The sequence below is a fragment of the Condylura cristata genome, unplaced genomic scaffold (assembly GCF_000260355.1).
Source record: "Condylura cristata isolate star-nosed mole 26May11 unplaced genomic scaffold, ConCri1.0 scaffold00026, whole genome shotgun sequence".
NCBI lineage: Eukaryota > Metazoa > Chordata > Mammalia > Eulipotyphla > Talpidae > Condylura > Condylura cristata.
In genome coordinates, this window is record NW_004567127.1 from 9542882 (window position 1) to 9564148 (window position 21267).

General features: G+C 40.5%; 1 protein-coding gene across 4 annotated transcripts in view; it reads right to left on the bottom strand.

The window, feature by feature from the left end:
- Positions 1–21267, bottom strand: part of GPSM2 (G-protein signaling modulator 2) — a 69222-nt gene that overhangs the window by 21932 nt on the left and 26023 nt on the right. For 2 of the 4 annotated variants that reach the window (XM_012730095.1, XM_012730094.1), the window contains exon 3: positions 2071–2377. In XM_012730095.1, coding sequence (XP_012585549.1) covers positions 2071–2126 — 56 coding nt within the window. In that variant the 5' untranslated portion in view covers positions 2127–2377. Of the gene's footprint in view, positions 1–2070; positions 2378–4433; positions 4505–9172; positions 9210–21267 lie in introns of those variants that run through there. The other 2 variants (XM_004689508.2, XM_012730096.1) reach the window with 2 other exon arrangements.

Consider the following 21267-nt stretch of genomic DNA (forward strand, 5'->3'; position numbering starts at 1 on the left):
CGTGGCAGACCTCTCCTGACCCACCCGCTGCTCCCCTCAGCAGTGCACTTCATAGATCTGCCTGTTCTGCTCCCCACTCTGTCTCTGGTGAAACCTCTTGCCGCCCCTGAGCCTCTGGCCTGTACCCCAGTTGTGTATGCACAAATAAATCTTTAAAAAAAAAAATGTTTAGCAAGACAAACATGTCACAAGGTTCATCAGATGGTCAGGTGCAATGACACTTAATGGACTTCCGTCAGGTGTGGACTGCGACAAACACCATGGCTGGGCAAACGTAGTTAATGGTTAAGAAGAATGGCAATGGAGGAGGTGACAGACAAACACTATCAATTTTAATATTGTTGGTACTGAGAAAAAATATGTGCAAAGGATATTACTTGAGCACAGGAGGACACATCACCAGACTATGAATGGTTTTAAGGAGGTCATAACCACTGAGCTGACTCTTCCCTTAGTGAAACAGAGAAAGTGGAAAGGGCCTTCAAATCAGAGTGTACTGTAAGCAATGAAGCTGAGCTAGAAAAGAGCACGACATGTGCAGGAAACCACAGCTAAGATGCAAGGTGAGTACTAGGAAATAAGATTGGGACTCGGGATGGCCGCCTGGAAGGTGGTCTGTCTTAGGTTCATTCTGGCCATACCCTGTAGGTGAACAGGAGCCATGGCTGGAATTATGCAGAAGTTGCATGTTTAGTTCTGTGTTTTTAGACTGAACCCTCCAGTGGCAAACTAAAAGATGTATTCAAGAGGAAAAGTATAGAAAATGGATCAGGTCCGCACTGCAGCAATGATGGAGAGAATCCTGACTGGTGGATGAGACTCAGCAACACTCAGGAGGCAGGACTGGTTAAGCCTTCATTAACAGTGGTAAAGAGTGAGAAGAAAATATGTAAGATGACTCCCAGATTTCTGAAAATATGCTCAAAGGGGTAGAGGAAGGTATTTTATATATTGAGGGCTTATGACTAATAGCATCCAATTTCTTTAACGTGAAATGTTTTCTAATAGAACTGTTCACACCTAACTTCCTTGGCACCACTTAATATGAACTATCTACTCCAAAGTACATGTGTTAAGACATCTAAGATTTTGGTAGCAAGCCCCTTTGCTCTAGAGATTGTTGGCTACTACTCATTACTACTAATCTCCTACTCACGTTCTGATGTTTCTTTAACATTAGTTTATGATAATCACAAACATTAGTTGTGATAATCTATTAGTACCTATTAACCTTACTATTACATAATCTTTCACTGAAACATGTTTGTGCTTATTTTATAATTTTAATGCAATGACCCAGAATTTCAAGAATGTAAAATAATGAAGTTGCAGATATCTTTGCCTTGTTCCTAAAAGTACAGAATTAGCAATATTGTATCACTAAATATAAAATTGTCTATTAGTCTAACATGTTTATATAGTACCCATTCATTCCAACATTAATGCCCATTTTTTTAAACAGCTTTTTATAAAAAAGATTACCATTTAACTGTAACAGAGAAATTAGGTCATTCATGCTGACCACATTAAAACATCCATCTTTTACACCAAATATTCCATTTTCTATTTACATTGTAACAAAGTTTATAAAATGTAAACTATTCATAAATTCTATCATAGGCCATGATACAAAAGCTAAGAACCACAATAAAAAGAAAACACTTTTCCAGGAGATACTGACTATACCTGGTATATTTTGAATACTTTGAAATTTAAATTTGAAATTATCAGAGTTAAATATGTTTAAATAAGGATTAAGAATCAGCCCCTGGGCCCTCCCTGGTGGCTCAGCGGGTTAAAGCACAGCACTGAGAAGCTTAAGCCACTTCCGCATGAGTTCGATCCCCGCCTGCCCCGGAGGTGACCACATGGCGTGGCAGACCTCTCCTGACCTGCCCGCTGCTCCCCTCAGATGTACTTCGTCCATCTGCCTTTTCTGTTCCCAGCTGTGTCTCTGGTGAATCCTCTCACCCACCGCCTCTCTGGCCTGTACCCCAGTTCTGTATGAGTAAATAATTAAATCTTTAAAAAAAAAAAAAGAATCAGCCCCTAAGAAAGCAGCAGTCTTACCTGTAACGAACATGAAAAGAATGGTCTTCCCTCATGCTTATCAAATTTTCCTCCATGGAGTCATATTATAAAGTTGAGTAAAATATGAAATTATTTTATTTTGTACCAATCCAGTTCTTTACAATGTAGAATTGTTTGCAGAACATTGTCCAGTTAGTATATTAATAAGTTGGTGTTAATACATCCTAAGCTCCTGCTTCTTCTTTATTAATAATGAAAGGAGGTCAATGTCAGACAGCTTAAAGGTTCAAAATGTGTCTCAAATCCTTGCATCTGTGGCCCTTTCAGCAGCACTTCAGCAACATTTCTGCAAAAGGAATACAAGATGCTTTGCTTGAAGAGCTATTTGCAAAGAATTACCTAAAGTAATCCCAAATTGCACATAATCCCACAGCTAACTCCCCAGACTATTGTGTAATCATGGGAGAAATACAGAGGCTTAACTGTCACCAGGAAGCGTCTAAGTAAGCATCTGAATGTGAGGTTTATTTGAGAGCTACACTTTAGTATGTGTTATGTGCAAATTAATAGATACAATTATAAAGTTCTGGAATCTCAGTGCTATAAACCCAACTTTCCACCAGGGCATCCCCAGAATGGTCACGAAGGAAGCTAAGTCTATTAGGAAGTTGTTTCACACTTTCCATTTCTACCTATTTGTCCTACTTCTTCCTTTTGATGCCATCCAGTAGAGACTAATCCTTTTTCATGCTACATGCTTTTAAATATTTCAACTGGTAACTACTCTAAACACACTTCCACTGCCTAGTTAAGTAGTTAGATTTAATTAGGGTTAGATTTAATTAGGGAACAGAAAAATCAGGACCCACCAATCAGACTTGAAACACTGACAAGTTACCCAGAGGAAAAGAGACTTTCATATTAATAACCAGCTTAGACCTAGGAATTGCAAAATATTATTCCTCTTATCTCCATCCCCCTCTTGGTTGACAAAGGAAGCAGTATTTTAAGAAAAGATGAGGGAGGAAGAGCTATTAAGCTGACAAATTTCTTTGCTTTTGATTGGAATTCCATTGGGTCTCTCTTTTCCTTAGTAAAAAGGCTTTTCAAAGGAAATTATGTGGTTACTCATAGCTCCAGCTCCAAAGTGCATTATTACATAACAGCTAAACTGTCAACCAATCTGTCATTCACTACCATTTGGGGTTTAAGTTGTTATGTATACAACAGTCCAGAAGGTATGCTATTAGAATTCATTTAACTTACACTTAAATTATAATTAAATGAAATTATCTCTCATCCATGAGATCATATAGAAATTCTATTAACCAATCACTTGAACATTTGCTGACTTCATATGTATATGCAGGCAAATTAAATGTATATAAATGAAATTGCAAAATCCTTTACGATTGTATAGAAAACCATTTTAAAAATAATTAAAACAGACAAGACAGAATGCTATTCATCATTATCATAAAGATAATTTATAAGGCTTGACCATTCTGGAAAGCAGAACATCCCCCCTTCAAAAGGCAACTCTTACACTACAATCTCCATAACAATTAAATAGCACTTGAAAGTATTATTCACTGAACAAACAAGTAATTCTCGATTCATCCACATCTGTAAGAACTCTAATTTAGTGACAGTGTGTTCAGTCTCCATATTATATGTAGTTAACAAACCCACTGCACACTTAATAGTTTATGTATTACCAGTAGAGGACTAATAAAATTTGCAACAAATATTAAATTGTGAATTATTCATTAGCTCAGGAAATGGAATAGGATTATAGGTTTGAAAGCCTAGTCAGAAGTTATCAAGTTTAACCTCAATCTCCATAAAACTAGTAATTTGCAAGAACACTTATGTCCTTAATAACATGTCCTTATGTCCTTAAAAACATCACCCAAGTTTTAACAGTGTTCCCAAAAACCTCACTGCTAAGGAAACTGTTAACTCACCGTATCTTTTGGTTTGACCAGAGAAAGAAATAAAGAGAAAACAGTAATTTTTTTCCATAACCAAAAAACTGACAGCATATAAAAAGATCAGTCAGGTACAGAACTCTGATTGCCTCATGTTTAATAACCTGATTAGGAAGTCAGAATAGAGAGGCTCCTGTTATATAGGTAGGTGGACTTCTAGGGACTTGCCAAGGCCTGCGATCAGAATAAAGAAGAAATCCTGGCCTTGCTTCACCAAAGTATTTGCAAACTAAGCAATAAGGAAAAATGGGTGATAGGCATACATATCTTTTGTCCTTCTTTTCATCTATCTACTTCTAACTCTAAGTTAAGAGCTAATAACTTCTGGTCTGTTTCTTCTATCCAGGTATCTCTAAAGCTGGTATCTCATCACACAATAAATGTAACTTACTTTTTTGTTTCCGTATTTACCTGAATTCTTAAACTTCTTTTCATGATTTCTTCTAAGCTACAATACCCAAATTTTAATAGCGATGTTCCAGGTCAGACAGCAGCTCTTTATCATTAGGAGCTGGATAAATATTAAAGAAGAATCAACTTTAAAATAAAGTTCATTTATGTAATAAATATTACACCATGTTAATAACAGTAAAAATTCTAGGTAAACTGCCTATTTTCTGACAATTATATATCTGTATGTAGACATCAATATTTAGATAAACTAAATAAGGTCTGTCACTCAATTCAAATTCTTATTTTTAATTACATTTTACCTGAATGATATATAGTAGAAACAAGATGGCAGGTAATAAACAGTACATACAATATCAAGAGTAAGAGGCAGGAAGTGAACACAAAGGATTATGCCAGGAATTGTAAGAAAGGTAAAAGGTGTACTAAACAAAGATCAATTGAAAATTCAGAGCTTGTGGGATGTTAGTGTGGCAAATGTTGACGAACCAATTAAAACAAGAAAAGTTTTTATAAGGATCTATTTAGCTGATGTGGAAAATTGGTGCCTAAGCAAAGGAAGTCAGACTCAAAAAATGGCTGGGTACTTCATCAAGTAACCTGGCCTAAGAGCACCTAGAGGAAAATGAAAATGCCCACTGACTAGATACACAAGAGAGGCAAAGGTCAAGCAGAGAACTTACAAGATTCTCACTTTGAGAATAGGTGAAAAAGTAGCAACACCCATAGTGGTTGACAAATTAAAACTGTAATGGTGACTGATACTTAGGAGAGGGAGACAAAAAGGAATACATAGACAATCTTGTACTTGGTAAAGTGCATATTCATAAATCTAATAACTAAAATGAAAAGATAACAAGTTGATCACCTGAGATAAACTATGATTGGGCCCCCCTTAGCCCCTTAGCACAGGGGCTAAGTCTCAGAAGTATCAAGTTATTGCCAGCCACTGCTGCCTGCATTCAATCCCTAGCCAGAGCTGACCCACATGGTGCCGCAGACCTCTTCAGTCTCGCTAATTGCTCCACCCAGTAGCATATTTCAGTAGTTTCACCTGTTCTGTTCCCCACTGATCAGAACAGTGAATCATCTCACCACCTCCCACCTGTGGTCTATACCACAGTTCTAATATGCATAAATAAATATTTTTAAATATAATAAAATTTGATAAATGGGGAGTGACTGATAATTCCAAATTTTGCATATTTTTTAAACTGAAAAAACTTTAAAGTAGTACAAAAATCTAATTTTTAACACTGTAATAAGTCAATGAAAAAATTAAATGAGGAACTCTAATAGGAGAAACAAATCAATATGTAAGTTTTTATTCTTTTCATTCCACAAATTCAATTTCCATACACCAGTAACATAAACTGTTCCTAGTACTGTGAACTACAGATAACTCAAGACTGTGTGTGTGTGTGTCTAGCCACATCTGCCTATAGTGTTGCACTAGTTTTAGTGTTAACTGATAACTGTCCTACTTATCCAATGTAGATTACAAATCCCAAATTAATAAACATTCATAGTGACTAGTTAAGCAGATCATTCTATTTTTAATAAATGTGGAAAATGTGTTATGGCTCACATGTATGTCAATTACACTTCAAAATTACTATAGGCCTATTACTATATTAAGCAAATACATAATCTTAATACACTCCAGTTAAGGATAAATCTGTATATATTACTAATCTTTCAGATTGCAACAATCATTGTTAGTCTATACAATATCAGGACAAATTAGTAGAAAATAGTGCAACAATGTAACTGCTATCTAAATACACATAAAAACTTTCTAATAAACTGTTACTATGATAAACAACTAAATAAAGAGAATAAGTTCAAAAAATAGAACTAGAGTATTATGGATTCCAAATCTACATCTTAAAGACATTCAGCAGTCAGAAGAGTTAGCAAATATATTTGAAATTAAATCTCATGGGCCATATGAAAGATAGATACATGCAAAATAAAGGTACTATTAATTTTCAATTCACTTTTATTTTTGGTATATTTAAAATAGTCAGGACCAGAAGTATGGGTCTGATTAAAAATACAAAACAGGTGGCAGACTGTGTGAAGGGAGTCAACAGGTACAAACTAATTCAGAGAGATATAACATAGAGCATGGTGTCAGTCGTTACTGCTACTGTATTGCACATTTCAAAGTTGCCAAGAGCTCTAAAAAGGGAAAAAACTTGTATAGTGAGAGATTTTAATGGATATCTTATGATTATTTCATAACATATACAAATATATCATGATGTTCACCTGAAGTTAATGTGTTATATGTCAATTACACCCCAAAAAGGAGATAAAACAATGAATACAACCAATTCATAGTATAAGAATTTTAGTAATACTAGAATTTCTTTAATGCTTTTTAATATTTACACCTAAAAAGTTTACCACTCTAAACAATATTTGATCCATCCAGCCAGCCTATAAAACTAGTAAGAACCCCAATGAATTATGCTTCCTAATCAAAATATTAAAGCCAGACAAACTTAAAATTAGATAAATACTAAAACAAAATGTAATCTAAACAAAGGGGATTTGAGTATTTCAAGTTTCATTTTAGCACTGTTGTTAAATACTAATATTTTTCTGGGATGATAAACTAGAAACTTAAGTTATACATAGAATCAACTTGAATTATGCCAATGACTAATTATTAAAACTGGTTTTGTAATCTAAGAAATTTAAGAAGGACCAAGGCTAAGGGACTCTGAATAGTTACTTGACAGAAGCCCACAGCCAACCGTGGATTTACATGCTCTTTCAACAACGGCAGAATGCAGTTAGATATGTATGAGGAAGATAAGCTGGCAGCAACTTCTATGGCAGGACAGGGAGACAGAAAAAAAAGACACTGTAAAAATCCCAGAAGCAACTATTAAACAGAAAGCCTTGTCATATCTCAACACGAAGGAAGTTCCTTTGCATATAACCCAAGTTCAGCAAGATTTTTTGATTTCTTGCTGAGGGCTATGAAGCAACAAAACATCCTATCATAGTGCAAAATCCTGACTTTAGTACATATCTGCTCCACAGGAATGAGTATATTTATATTCATGTAAACAATTCAAGGAAAACCAATTTGTAAGTGTTTTTTATAAAAATGGATATTACATGATTTATAAGGTATTGAAAGACATAAGTCCTAAAAGGACTGAAATATTTCCACATAGTACAGAGTACTACAGTTATGTTAAAAGTAGGATTATGTCTCTACAAATGGAATCCAGAGACACCGAGATTTAAAACAAACAAACAAACAAACAAACAAACAAAAACAGCGGCACAAATATGCAGCATCGTGCTTTGTTGCGATCAAGCCATGGTTTGAATCCAGCAGTGACCTGTTAGGAGCTAGCTGAACGCTCAGCGTTGGTTTGCGCACAGTGATACTGGCCCAGCAGGCGTTGTGATGGTTACAGAGATGATTTCTAAAGCACCCAGCCCTGTGCCCAGCTGCAGTACTTACCAGAAGGGCTCAAAGTATAGAAGTAATAGTGATAGTAGCTATTATTAATCTACGTTTTCAATTTTAAAATTCCAGAGAATTACAAAATCTTGTTTCTTATAGGTAAATCTCAGTAATATTTCATGCTTAAAACTACTATATCCTATTTGTTCTCAGTCTAGTACCAAGTCTCGAGTTTACATCAAAATATATTTGTAATACTGTGTGCCTGGCAGAGTAAAGAAGAAAACAGAACTAAACAGGTTATATCGAGTCCAATAGGTTTTGAACAGCAAAGGCGCCACGATCCCACCAGGGCACTTAGGTACTTTGTATCTGCTCCGCTCTTTGTATTACAAAGAACATCCCGCCGGGGGTAAAGATGAGGACGCCTGAATCCTCACCCCCGAGACCCCTTTCTGCTCACACACGACCATGTCAACAAACAATGGGGTCCCCTGCTCTGACCTGCCTCACTCACTTCTAACCTCAAAGCTTCTAAAGCAAAACCAAAGCTGCTTCTTGACCAGAGCGCTACTGCTCAGCACCCACGGGTGGTGACCAGGCCGGAACTCTGCCGGGGACCCTCGCTCGGCCGGCGCGCTCCCTGCCCAGCCAGGGGAGACGCGGGCCCGCAGGGGCAGAGCCGCGCACCGCCCGGCTCAGCGCGCTCCATCTCGCACGAAGGAAATACCACCTCCACCCTTCACTCGTTTGCTGTAACAGAGTCCAGGTGACCGCAGTTAAAGCGAGCGAGCGCGGGGTTCCCGTTTTTCCACAATTCGAAGACGCGCCGGGCTTTTCGGGGAGGGATCTGTCCACACTCCCGCCGACCAGCTGTCCGCAGCGCCGCGAGGAGCCGGCGGCCGCGGTCGGGGCGCGGGGGTCGCCGTTTCGAGGTGCACACGCAGGTGCCGGGAGAGCTGCGGGATTCACACACCCACGCTCAGGCGGACGGGGTCGGCCCCCGACCTCACTCCACCGGGCTCGGGGTCTCAAGTTACTGGAGCCCGCTAGCTAGGCGCTGCTTTTTCTCAGAAAATGCTAAAGGATGGAACTCGTGAGCGCTGGGCTCAGTGACCAGAAAGCGAGCGAGACCTCGACGGGGGCGAGCGGCTCCTCGCCCCGCCGCCCGCCCCGCCTCCCCTCACCCCGAACAAAGAGGGCGCCCCCAGACACTGGACGCAGACCCGACCCCGACGCACCCACACGAGCCCATTCCCTGTCACCCCTCGCCGCCGGACGCCCTCAGACGCCCCAGAGAACTCACCTCCCGCCGGCTGGCGAGTCCCGACAGCTCGGCCCACCCGGCGAAGCTGCGGCGGCGGCCGCCTCCGGCAACAGGCTGGTGGCCGCGGCCCCTCCCCCAGGCGGGTCTGCGCGCCGCGGGCGCCAGGCCAGACAAGGACACCGCGGGAGGCCGAAGCGCGCCCCCCGCCCCCGGCAGGTCACGTGGGCCAGCGCTGCCCAGCTCGCTGGCCTCCCCTCGCGTCCCACGCCACTCAGGGGTCGCGCCGCGCCGCCCCGCCCAGCCCTCAGAAGCTTCCCTCTGCGCCTGCGCCCAGCTCCTGTCTTTCCATTCAAACCGACAACGCCCCGCGTCTTTCGGACCCGCCAATGGCCAGCTAGGGGGCGGGGCTTTCTCGTGGGCGGAGCCAGAGGCGGGGCCGGGCGGGGCCGGTGAATGCTTGCCAGGCTCGGGGGGACATCGGGGTACTTCCTTGGCTCCCGGCTGCTCCGGGACCAGCCCTCTACCCCCAGATAGAAGTTTCTTGCCAGTCATTTCTTCATCTGACACTGAAGGGTGGAGGGTCCACAAACACTCCGTCAAGGGGGGTCTGGCCCAAACCCCTTAAAAGATGGGAGTCCAAAATGAGTTGACTTCAGCCTGTAAGATTCTGTCCCGCCCTGCCCAAAGAGTATCCCCAGGGGCTTCTGCGGGATGTTTAAGAAAAAAAAGAGGACTGTGAAGGGAACAGAGAGACCCGTGTGAAAGTCTGAACAAGGCAGCCTCAGTTCTTGGGCTGTGTCACAATTCTAGCGTTTCCAGCTGCTAAAAAAAAATGCAAACTCGTGTTGACTGCAGAATTGCTGGTTCCCAGGAAAACTGGGCTGTAGTTTTACTGAATGTTGGGCAGATACATGTCAAATACACGGGAAGTGTAAGTTTTCTTTACATCCTAACTTCCTTTCCCAATCACGTTTACCAAAATAAAAGATCTCCGTGTGTTTTCCACAAAATACCAAGACTATATAGTCTCCCTAGACTAATTTGATGTAACGAATTAGATTATTTTTGATATTTCTTCATTAAAATGATACTTAAATAGTTTCTACAGACTATAGGATGTGTTTAAGAGACCCCAGTTTCAGAATGTGAATAGTGGCCACAACCATAAGCAGCATTTCTCATGGAAAACTCTTGTGGCAGCTAGTTTAAATATCTTTTGCATCAAACCAGACCTGAATTTGAGTTTCACCTCTGCCACTTAATGGCTGATTGACCCTCAAGTTATTTTTTCTCTTTAGCCTTAGTTTCCTTAACTGCAAAACACAAGTAAATCCTCTTCTAAGGGTGTTTGTGATACTTAAGTAAGTTCTGTTAAGTGGTTAATACAGTGACCAATAAATGACATACTTATTATTAGCAACAGCACCTTTAATAAATTAGCTGACTGTACTATTTCAGAGGTAGGTATTATAATTCCTTCTTACTCATACATTCTTTTTTGGTGTGTTGATACAAAGCTACAACGGAAGTACAGTATATCAAATTCCAAGTGTTCAAAACAAATTATTATTTTCCTCCTGCAATTCTTCCATTGCAACTCTTTAGTGATGTCTCCTTTGATTTAAAATCTGAATTTCCTACTATGGCTCTTAAAGCCCTGCAACCCTTGAGCACCTCTAGACTCCATTATTTCCTCCTACTCCCGGTTCACTTCCCTCCAAGAACACAGAACATTCCTCTGGCCTTCAAAAAGATCAGCTTTCACGGTTCGCTCAGGCTTCACACTTTGCTTAAATTCTGCCTGTCATCACCTCCTTTAAAAAGTAACTAGCCACCCTCAACTTTCAGCTTATTCATTACAGTATTCAGCAAGTATTTACTAAGTTTCTGAGTCTGGAACAGTTTTAGGTGTGGGCGATATAGTATTGAGCAATACAGAATGCAGTTCCTGCTCTTATTGAGTTCAATACAAACAAGTAACAAGAACAGTCACAGGTTGGAATAAGTATCATTCAAAAATCTGAAGTGAGAATGAGTGGATAATTAAATTGAGGGCCGAGATAAGAAAGATCACGTGGAGAGGTGGTGTTCAAACTGAGATTTTAAATTATAAGAAGGAGCTAGTCTTCAAGCAATGCTCAGAGAGGACCCCACTAAACAAAGGGAATAGCTAATGCAAAGTCTTGTGAGGACATGCTTTGTGGGTTTGAGAAACTGGGAAGAAGGCCACTGTGGGCGTCAGTGAAGTGAGGCAGAAGAGACCATACAAGATGATGTCACACCAGATCATGTAGGCCTTTTTAAACCAGGGTAGTGAAATTAGACTTTAGTTTCTAAACATTATAATAGTTATAGGTGCCTCGTTAGCGCAGTAGGTAGCGCGTCAGTCTCATAATAGTTATAGGCTTTTATTATTACTACTATTATTATTATATTAGTTTATTTTTACATATTTGTGTGCATTTTTCCATCTCAGCTGCAATACCCTTGGGTTTCCCATCACCAAATCACCCATGTGCCATCACCATAGTCCAGTGCATTTCCCTTCCCCCACTGTTTTGATCCCATTCCCCACTCTATAGGCTTTTTTTAAAAAAGATTTATTTATTTATGCATACAAGAACTAGGGTATAGGCCAGATATGCAGGGGGTGAAAGGATTCACCAGAGAGAGTGGGGAGCAGAACAGGAAAACTGAAATACACTGCTGAGGGGAACAGCAGCCAGGTCAGGAAAGGTCTGCCATGCCATGTGGGTCACCTCCCTGGTCAGGGATTGAACTCATGCTGCAGTGGCTGAAGCTAGCTTCATCGTGCTGTACTTTAACCAGTTGTGCCACCGTGAAGGGCCCAGTGGGATGTTCTAAATATGGGAATAACTACCTGAATTAGATTTTTAAAAAGGTACTCTGAAATCCAGAATTTGAGATATCCTATAAGATGACTAGCCCAAACTCTTCATAACCATCATTGATATGAAGAGCAAATTTAAAAAGGTACATAAATCTTAATGGAGTTCTGAATCAAGGATGTGTGTGTGAGAGAGTTCTCTCAAGACTTATAGTCTTATACATTTAAGAATAAATTTGGGAAATTTGAATACAGACTATATATTAGATGACTATGGACTTACTGTTAATTTTCTTAGATGTGACATTGAATTATGGTTATATAGAATTTTTTTTAGAAAATGCAAACTGAAATATTTAAGATAATGAAATATGACTTTTGTAACTTATGTTAAAATGGCTTAGCAAAAGACAGAAGGAAATACAAACCAAAGATCAAGAGCTTATTCTTGTATTATTCTTTCACCTTTTCAGAGAATTTGAATTTTTCAGAATCAAAAGTAGGAGAGAAAATTATTCTGTAGATTCCATTTCTGTCAGTAATGAGTTAGTGATCCTATCAAACTCTCCCACTGAAAAACAACTTCAAATGACAATTAAAAAGTGGATCAATGCACTAACATGAAAGTAAGGATTACTTAGAAGGATTAATTAAAAAAAAAATGTAACAGAGTATTGAAGCCAAGCTTTGTCTTAACCTAACCAGATGAACCTGAGTTTTAATTGTCATACTCTTATAAGACAAAGAAAAAGGCAAAGGCCAGGTCCTACCAAGATGAAGACTCTAATAAGATATTCTACACACAAAGCCAGTATGCCCCAAAAGCCTCTTCTTTCCCTAGAAGGCTGAAAAAGAAAATTGACTTTGTCAGCCTTTTGTAGAATGGAAAGTGGAATATATCCTCTTAGATTTTTTTTTTTAACCCAAAGCTACACTCTGCTCTACCTTGGTATTCTAAAAAACACTAGCACATATTTTAAAGTGACTTCAGATTGGTTGTACCCCCAGGCAATTGGCAGAGGCAAAACAATTCACCTCCAGAAGCACCCAACTACTATGGGCTGAAGGACCCTCCAAAACTCAATTACAACCAAACCCTCAATATGATGGCATTGGAGAAAGGACCTTTGGGAGATGATTAGGTCATGAGTGTGGAGCCTTCACAAATGAGGTTAATACCCTCATAAAAGGGACCCAGAGATCACCAACCTCACCCCTTATACAATGGAGGGCGGGAGAAGACAGTAAATGGAATTTCACCAGATATTGAGTGATCTTACTCCTTGATCCTCCATTCCAGAAGCATTGGAAGTACAACTTTTGCTTAGGCCATCCTATTTATGGTATTTTGTCAACCCAAGTTGATTAAATTACCACTTAACCCAGACTCCAAAACATTCCACAGAAACAGTTCCGAGTAGTGAGAGCTTTCAATCAAATCACATTGTACAAAGAACAAAGTATCTTGCATAAGCATTAGCAGAAAAGCAGATAATAGGATCAAACTAAAAGATTTTGAACTGGAGTTATCAGTTACAGATATGTGCTTAATACATTTAAAGAAATACAAGATTGAAAATATAAATAATGAACAAATTCACGTGAAAATGGACAGGTTTAACAAAGACTCCAAAAAAGTTTCTAGTCTTAAAAAATACAGTAACTAGAATTTAAAATTCATTGAGTGGATTTAATTGCAGATTAACATAGCTAAGAAAGAATTAGCAAACTGGAAGATAGAACTAAAACCTTTTTTTTTCCTTTTTTTTTTTTGGAAGATGGAGAAAGAAGAGCTAACATATGTCCAATCAAAATTCTAAGATGAAAAGAGAAACGAACAATACCTCATATGAGGGTGGTTAAGGCAAATTTGAACAAACAAGTAGATAACATACTGCTTTCTTTTATAACAAAGTTTGTAGAGAATAGCAATGCTTCCTTGACTGAAAAAAAAAGGTAAAATTTTGAGTGTGAAGGTTGCTCAGTAAAAATGTGGATTTGGCAGCTCTATCTTTTGAAATAAAGGGGGTGGGGGGGAAGAAATTGCTTTCCCAAGGAATGCCTAAAACATGAACATGGAAATGTAGAGGAAACATCCTACTAACATCCTACTAATTCTTTCACTCACAAAGTAAAACAAAACATTTAAAAATGATAACTAAAGTGTATTGGTACTAAAGGTACACGAGTATACAATGTTACAAGAATTTTGCATGTTTGAAAATTAGGCCTGTGCCCTGACTGATATAAAGACAAAATGAACTAATATATGTAAAGTGATTAGAACAAGCAAGCCTATGTAATACATGGAGATATTTGCTCTTCCTGTTACTTTAATTATTAATCTTTACAACATCCTGATAATGTAGGTACAAATATCCCAGCTTTATAGAATCTTAGGTTGGCTTCCCTAGAAGCAGATCCTAAAACAAAGATTTAGATCCACATGATTTACTGAGGGTGGGCTCTTCAGAGGCTCCTATAAGGAAGGAAGTGAAACAGGATAGGGAACAGAAAAGATCAGAGTAAGAGTGACTCTTTGGAAAGCATCGTCTTGGTCTGATTCATAGAGGGAGAGCATAACCCACACCATAGAATTAGTCCCACTTTACAGAAGGGCCCTGGCATTTTATACCCCTGCATCAGCACACAGTGGGGTGTAATTTCCTCAGGTAGTGCGAACTCCCCAAAGAGTTGTCATCCTCGGACGCCAATGTCAGATGGCTTTCCGGCCTGTGAAAGGCATCTAGCAAGGCACAGCAGCCGCGGCCCACCAAGGCTTGTCAATAGCAGCAGCTATCGGTCTCCAGTGCTTTCTCTGCTTATAACCTTTCCCTAAGGAAAAGCTCTTAAAACTCAAAAGGAAGGGCCCTCCCTGGTGGCACCACGGGTTAAAGCATAGCACTATGAAGCTGGCTGCAGCCACTTCAGCATGAATTAGATCCTGGACCAGGGACGTGACCCACATGGTGAGCAGACTTCTCCTGTCTTGCCCACTGCTCCCTTCAGCAGTGTATTTTGTCCATCTGCCTGTTCTGCTCCTCACTCTGTCTCTGGTGAATCGTCTCACTTCCCCTGCCTGGGGTCTGAACCCCAGTTCTGTATGCATAAATCATTAAAAAAAAAAAAAAACTCGGGCCCTCCCTGGTGGTGCAGTGGGTTAAAGCAAAGCACTAAGAAGCTTAAGCCACTTCCGCATGAGTTCGATCCCCGCCTGCCCCGGAGGAGACCCACATGGCGAGGCAGACCTCTCCTGAACCGCCCGCTGCTCCCCTCAGCAGTGTACTTCGTCGATCTGCCTGTTCTGCTCCCCGTTCCGTCTCTGGTGAATCCTCTCACCCTCCGCATCTCTGGCCTGTACCCCAGTTCTATATGAATAAATAAATAAATCTCTAAAATATAAAGTTGATAAAAAAAAACTCAAAAGGAAAATGACAATTTCAGACATATGTGACTGACAAAGCGTTAATTATATTCAATATTTAGTATTTCCCCCAATGAGGAAAAAGTGCAACTTCAATAGAAATGCAAAAAAGGATCCTCCCTGGTGTCCTAGCAGTTAAGTCTTAGCAGACAACTTGAGATCCACCCCAGCAAGGAAGATGACCCCATGACAGCAGACCTCTCCTAGCTCACCCACTCCTCCCTTCAGCTGTGTATTTCAGTAGATCTGTCTGCTCCCCACTCTGTCTTTGTGAAGCCTCTTGCCACCCCTCCTATCTCTGGCCTATGATCCAGGTTTTTTTGTAAAACAAGTAAATATTGTTTTAAAAATGCAACAATTCACTAGAAATGCAAAGGACATAATAACATTATGGATAATAGATAAATGTGCTCAGGACCAAGATAATTAACAAATGAAAAAAGAAAAGGCATCTCGTGTAAGTATTAACAGGGAAAAAAAAAACATGAAAAAATCCATCCTTACTAATGATAATAGCATTGAAATACTTTTTTGAATCAACAAAAGAATCCCAAAGAAATAGCTAAAACACAAAGAATGGTATTTACTTTTACTTTAAAATACTGAAAAAATGGGAAAGGACATTTCTTTGAGGAAATATTGAAAAACCATATTTCTATTAGGGAAATGTTTAGTTACGAGATAGTCATATTAAAAACAAATGTTTATTTCAAAGGTTTAATAACATTGGGAATGTTCTTTAGTATAAACTTTTTTTTTGCAAAATTGCCTATATTATGATCCCAACCATGTTTAACAAACACTAGAAAAAAACAGGCTGAAGTATTCTGACCACACTTTTTACAAGTTTTAGAATAGACAGAAAAACATAAAGCAAGTTTAAAAAAAAGTACTGTGTATTTGTATATTGGCCTTACGGGTATATTTTTCTGTTACTTTCTTCTGGTGGTCTGTATAAAAAAAAATACTTAGATATAAGAAAGGATTATATACCTAATGTAACTAAGTGCTTAGGGGTGAGAGGTATCAGAAAAGTTTGGAGTTTGATGGGGTTAGAGAAATCTGCAATTTAGGGGTGCCTGATCTTCCTGGCCTGAGAGGGCCTCTGGGTGCAGAATTTTCTATTTTAAATCCAGGAGAAGAGTTGGTAAAGGCAACTGAGCATGGAAACCCTTTAAGACTTGTGGAACAAAGGTAATCTGAGAAAGAGGAACAAGCAAGTAGTTTAGGACTTTAACCTGGAAGCAGTCCAGTGTACTTTCAGGGTTAATTTTTGGAGTTCTCCAAACTTGAGGTGGGGCAATCTCTCTGCTTCGTAGCATATCTGCAGTCTCTCAGCAATCAAATGCTCTTTGTTCACATGATACCATGTGCAGTAAAAGTTATCAAAGAAATGTATGACCCTGTGGTGCCACCTCTTAGTGTGGATGGCATCTCAAGGAAACCAAACTCTTCTGACTGCCCTAGAGATCTTCTAAGCATCTACCATCCAAGAGTGTTTGCCTTTAGGATAGTACACACATCAGATGTTCTCCTCCGAAGATAATACCTGCTGTTTTATGATGCTATTGTCAGCCTTAATTATGGGATTGCAAATGTGCCCAGAGGTTCCTTCTGACAGGAAAATCACACAAATCTAAATTGTAGTCATTTGGAACTGTTTCTGCATTAGTGGCTAGGCTCCATCCCAAATAGGTGTCCCTTCCCAGACTATTATTTTTAGCATCAATAGGATCTTGGCAGGGCTCTGAGCTCAGAGACATAAAGGACTAGGAAACGTTTCAGAGAGGTCTCACTTCCCACTTAGCTCAAATTCCTCCCAGGTAAGTAAGTGAAGTCTTACAGACACGGTAGTATTCTGGAGTGTGTGTGCAGTAAAACACAAATCTAAGCATACATCACTCCCACAATAAGGGTAAAAATACACACTTGTCCTGTACAGACTCTTTGAAATCAGTTTGGGTATGTCTTATGAACCTTAAGTTACTTTGCTCTCGCCTAGTATTTTCCCATCTAAGAATCCATCCCAAAGAAACAGTTAAAATACACGAGCAACCCCACCCCATCAGTGTCTGAGTTGCCATCATTGCTTATGTTCACAGCCCATTACAACCACCAACCAGAAACACAGGTGCTTTGACTTTTGTGAGTGCTCAGAGGTCCCTTAAACCCATTCTCCACTCAATCAAGCAAGGAATAAAGGCTTTTCAGCTCAGTGCTCTTAGTCAAATTTCTTTCTACGCAAATCAAATTTCTTACTAAGGGAAGAGGAAGAAGACATACGGGGGAAAGATTTTACATTTTTGAGCACCTCTCATGTGTCAGACACTGAACAAAATATTCTGAATTCATCTATATAATTAACTCATATATTCCCACAAAGGTCCTTCACCCCCTTTCAGTAAATGAAGAAACATTCCGATTTCTTGGAGAGTTTATCCCCGGCCCTCAACATAAAAGCTAAGAGTTTGTTTTTTGATGGTGCACTCTCCTTCTCAAATGGTCCGATGGGTCTCCCTGCCTTCTTCTTGGTCCTCCTTTCTCCTGTCCTCTCCATCCTTCTACCCATAAATACTATTGTAGATGTGTCTACCAAAGGTGTATCGCGAACCAGACCTAGGGCAGGAGAGGAGAGCCGGTTCTGGGGGGAACTGACAAAGGCGGAGTAGGAAATAACCAGGTAGAAAGGAGGGCAGTGGGGCGGACTGAGGGTGTCTGGACACCCACACCAGAGGCAGATCGAAAGGTGGGAGCTGAAGAACAGAGGAAATGAAGGGCAGAGAGGAAGGAGCACAGTGAAACTTGACTGGCAAGGCAGCTCATGACCCAAGAGAGCGACACTGAGCTGTGGGAGGGGTTTTGGTCATTCAAGGAACGGACCTCACTCACCTGAAGCCCCCAGAAGAAGAGTATTTTTGTCTTTACGAAAAGGACCTTCTTAATGGAGGTCCTGCCAGCATATAGGAGGTGACCTTGTGTACACAGGACAGCTGTGGGATGACCCTGCCTTCCTACTGAGAACCGGGGCTGTCCTCTGGGCAGAGGCTGCCACTAGGGCGTGACCATGCTGTATCCCCTCAGAAAGCAACAGCCAGTTTCCTCTTTGGGGGCGGTTGGTCTTCCCTATAAGGCACTCTAGTGATTCTCATGCTTATTTCTGAGGTGGACTGGGAACATTTCTAATTTCATGAAGTAGCTGTTGAGTGTCTGCTGTATGCTAAGGTTGGGTGAACAGACAGGCTAATGGCAGAGGCCAAGCGGTTCACGGCAATATGGCAGGAAAGAGCCAACTGAGGGAGCTTGTGCAGGATGGATGGAAGTGGTGAAGGATGAAGTGATGACATTCCCTAGCCAAGGGGGTCAGAAGAGCATTTCAGGTGGAGAGGACAGAAGCGCCTCAAAGAAGTACCTTCAAAGGCATGGAGTCGTAAAATGCCAGGTGAGCTTGGGCAGCTATAAATAGCCTGGGACTCATGAAGTATGAATTTCAAGTCCAGGAGTGATAAGAAGTCAGCTTGGAGAGGCAGGCGCAGACCATAAAGGACCTCAAATGTCACTCCAAGGAACTTAGATAACATGAAAATAAACTCCCTAATATGTGCCATGTCTTTTTTCCCCCATGCATCATTACAACAGCTTTATTGAGCTATACCGGATGGCACATGTTTAAGGCACACAAGTTCTGACATTTGTATAACCTGTCTATACCCGTGAAACCGACATGCACCATCAACATATCCACTACTCTTAAAATTCCCTCATGTGCCATGATAATCCCTCCCCAAGCTCCATTCCAACCCCAGGCAAACAGGGATTTGATTTCTATCACTATATGTTAATTTGCACTTTGTAGAATTTTATCAGTGGAATCAGACAGCATCTTTTTTCTTCTTCTTTTTGGTCTGACATCTTTCAAATGGCAAGCTTACTTTGAGATTCACCTGTAGCTGCCCATATCAAGTTTTAATTTTCTTAATAACTTTCCTCTTTTGAGGTTTGCCCTTCAACAGTATTTTCTGTAGCTTAAGAAATTAACTCCATGGGATAATAAGCTCCAAGAGGTTACCACTACCCTTAAAGATAATGGTCTCCTTGAAGCTACAAGAGATACTGCTTGGGGATGAAATGAGGAGGAATAGGTCCTAGTTTTATAGGAGTTTTCCAACCAGCAAACAAAGTTCCTGAACACATACACACACCCTAAACCCCAGAACCTACGAATATGTTACTACCCATGTCAAAGATGACTTTGAAAATGTCATTAAGGATCTTGAGGTGGGGACACCATACTGGGTTATCTGAGTGAACCCAATATTTTGTAATCACAGGATCCTTAGGCATGAAAGTGGGAGGCAGGATGCCCAGGGTCAAAAGGAGGTTTGGAGATGATGTGACGAGTGATGCTGAGATGGAGGAAGTGGCCACAGGCTGAGGAGCATCAGCAATCTTGAGAAACTGGGATAAGCAAGGGAATGGCGTCTCCCCTAGAGCCTCCAGCAAGAACACAGACCGAGGAAGCCCATTTTCAGGTTGTGACTCCAGATCTGAACGGTGATACATTCGAGCTGCTTTATGCCACTTAGCTTGTGATAATTTATTATAGCAACACTAGGAAACTAATGCCACCACCAATACTATAAAAAATAAGAACAGTGAGTCTAACCACTTCTATTTCTTCTACTGTGTAGTATAGGAGAAGTAGAAGCAACTTGGCTTTGGAATCAGATTGACCTTCCTACCTCTGTTCCCTGTCTTCCTCTTCAAGTAGGGTGATAATATTACTTACCTTGGGGACTGTGGAGAAGACTGATGAAATGAAGGGCCCCCATTAAAGCTTTTCTTTCTTAACTTCTCACCTAATAATCTTGAATCCAAAGAACTAAATTCTTACTGTTAGCAGTCTGCTGTATAATTTTGGCTACACTGCTTCTTCTCCATCAATCTGTTCCATAAGACTAAAGGAAGATAATTATTAGGTCCCTGGAAGTGTTTAATTAGAGTTTTAATGTGGCTGGATATTCTTGGTTTAAAAGCATTATTTAGATGTAAAGTGCTATTATCTTTGAGCAGGTGATTATTTCTTGTCCTAAGTTATCTATCTAGCACTGTACTGAGATGTCATCTCTAAGGCAAATCTTAATTAATTAATGCTCATTAAGCCTACACAAGCCAACCATAAAAGGCTAGAAGCTGAGTATTATTTACTTTTCATATGGGTGTCACTTCCAGTATTTTTTTTTTTAAGATTTATTTATTTGTACAGAACTGGGATACAGGCCAGAGATGCGGAGGGTGAGAGGATTCACCAGGGACAGAGTGGGGAGCAGAACAGGCAGATGGACGAAGTATACTGCTGAGGGGAGCAGCGGGCGGGTCAGGAGAGGTCTGCCCCGCCATGTGGTCACCTCCGGGGCAGGCGGGGATCGAACTCATGCGGAAGTGGCTTGAGCTTCTTTGTGCTGTGCTTTAACCCGCTGCGCCACCAGGGAGGGCCCCACTTTCAGTATTTTAATATGGCTGCTAAAACTGTACAATTTCATTTACTGGGCCTCTCTGGTGGTACAGAGGCTAAAGTCTCAGCGCTACCAAGCTAACTGCAGTCACTGCAGCATGAGTCTGATCCCAGGCCAGGAGGTGACCCACATGGCACAGCAGACCTCTCCTGACCCGCCTGCTGCTCCCCTCAGCAGTGTATTTCGGTGGATCTGCCTATTCTCCCTACTGTCTCTTGTGAATCCTCTCACCCCTCAACCACCACACCTCTGGCCTGCACGCCAGCTCTTATATTCATTATTTACGAATAATTTAAAAAATTTTTTCATTTGCTATTTTAGCATTGGATTAGGTAGTATTTCATAGTCA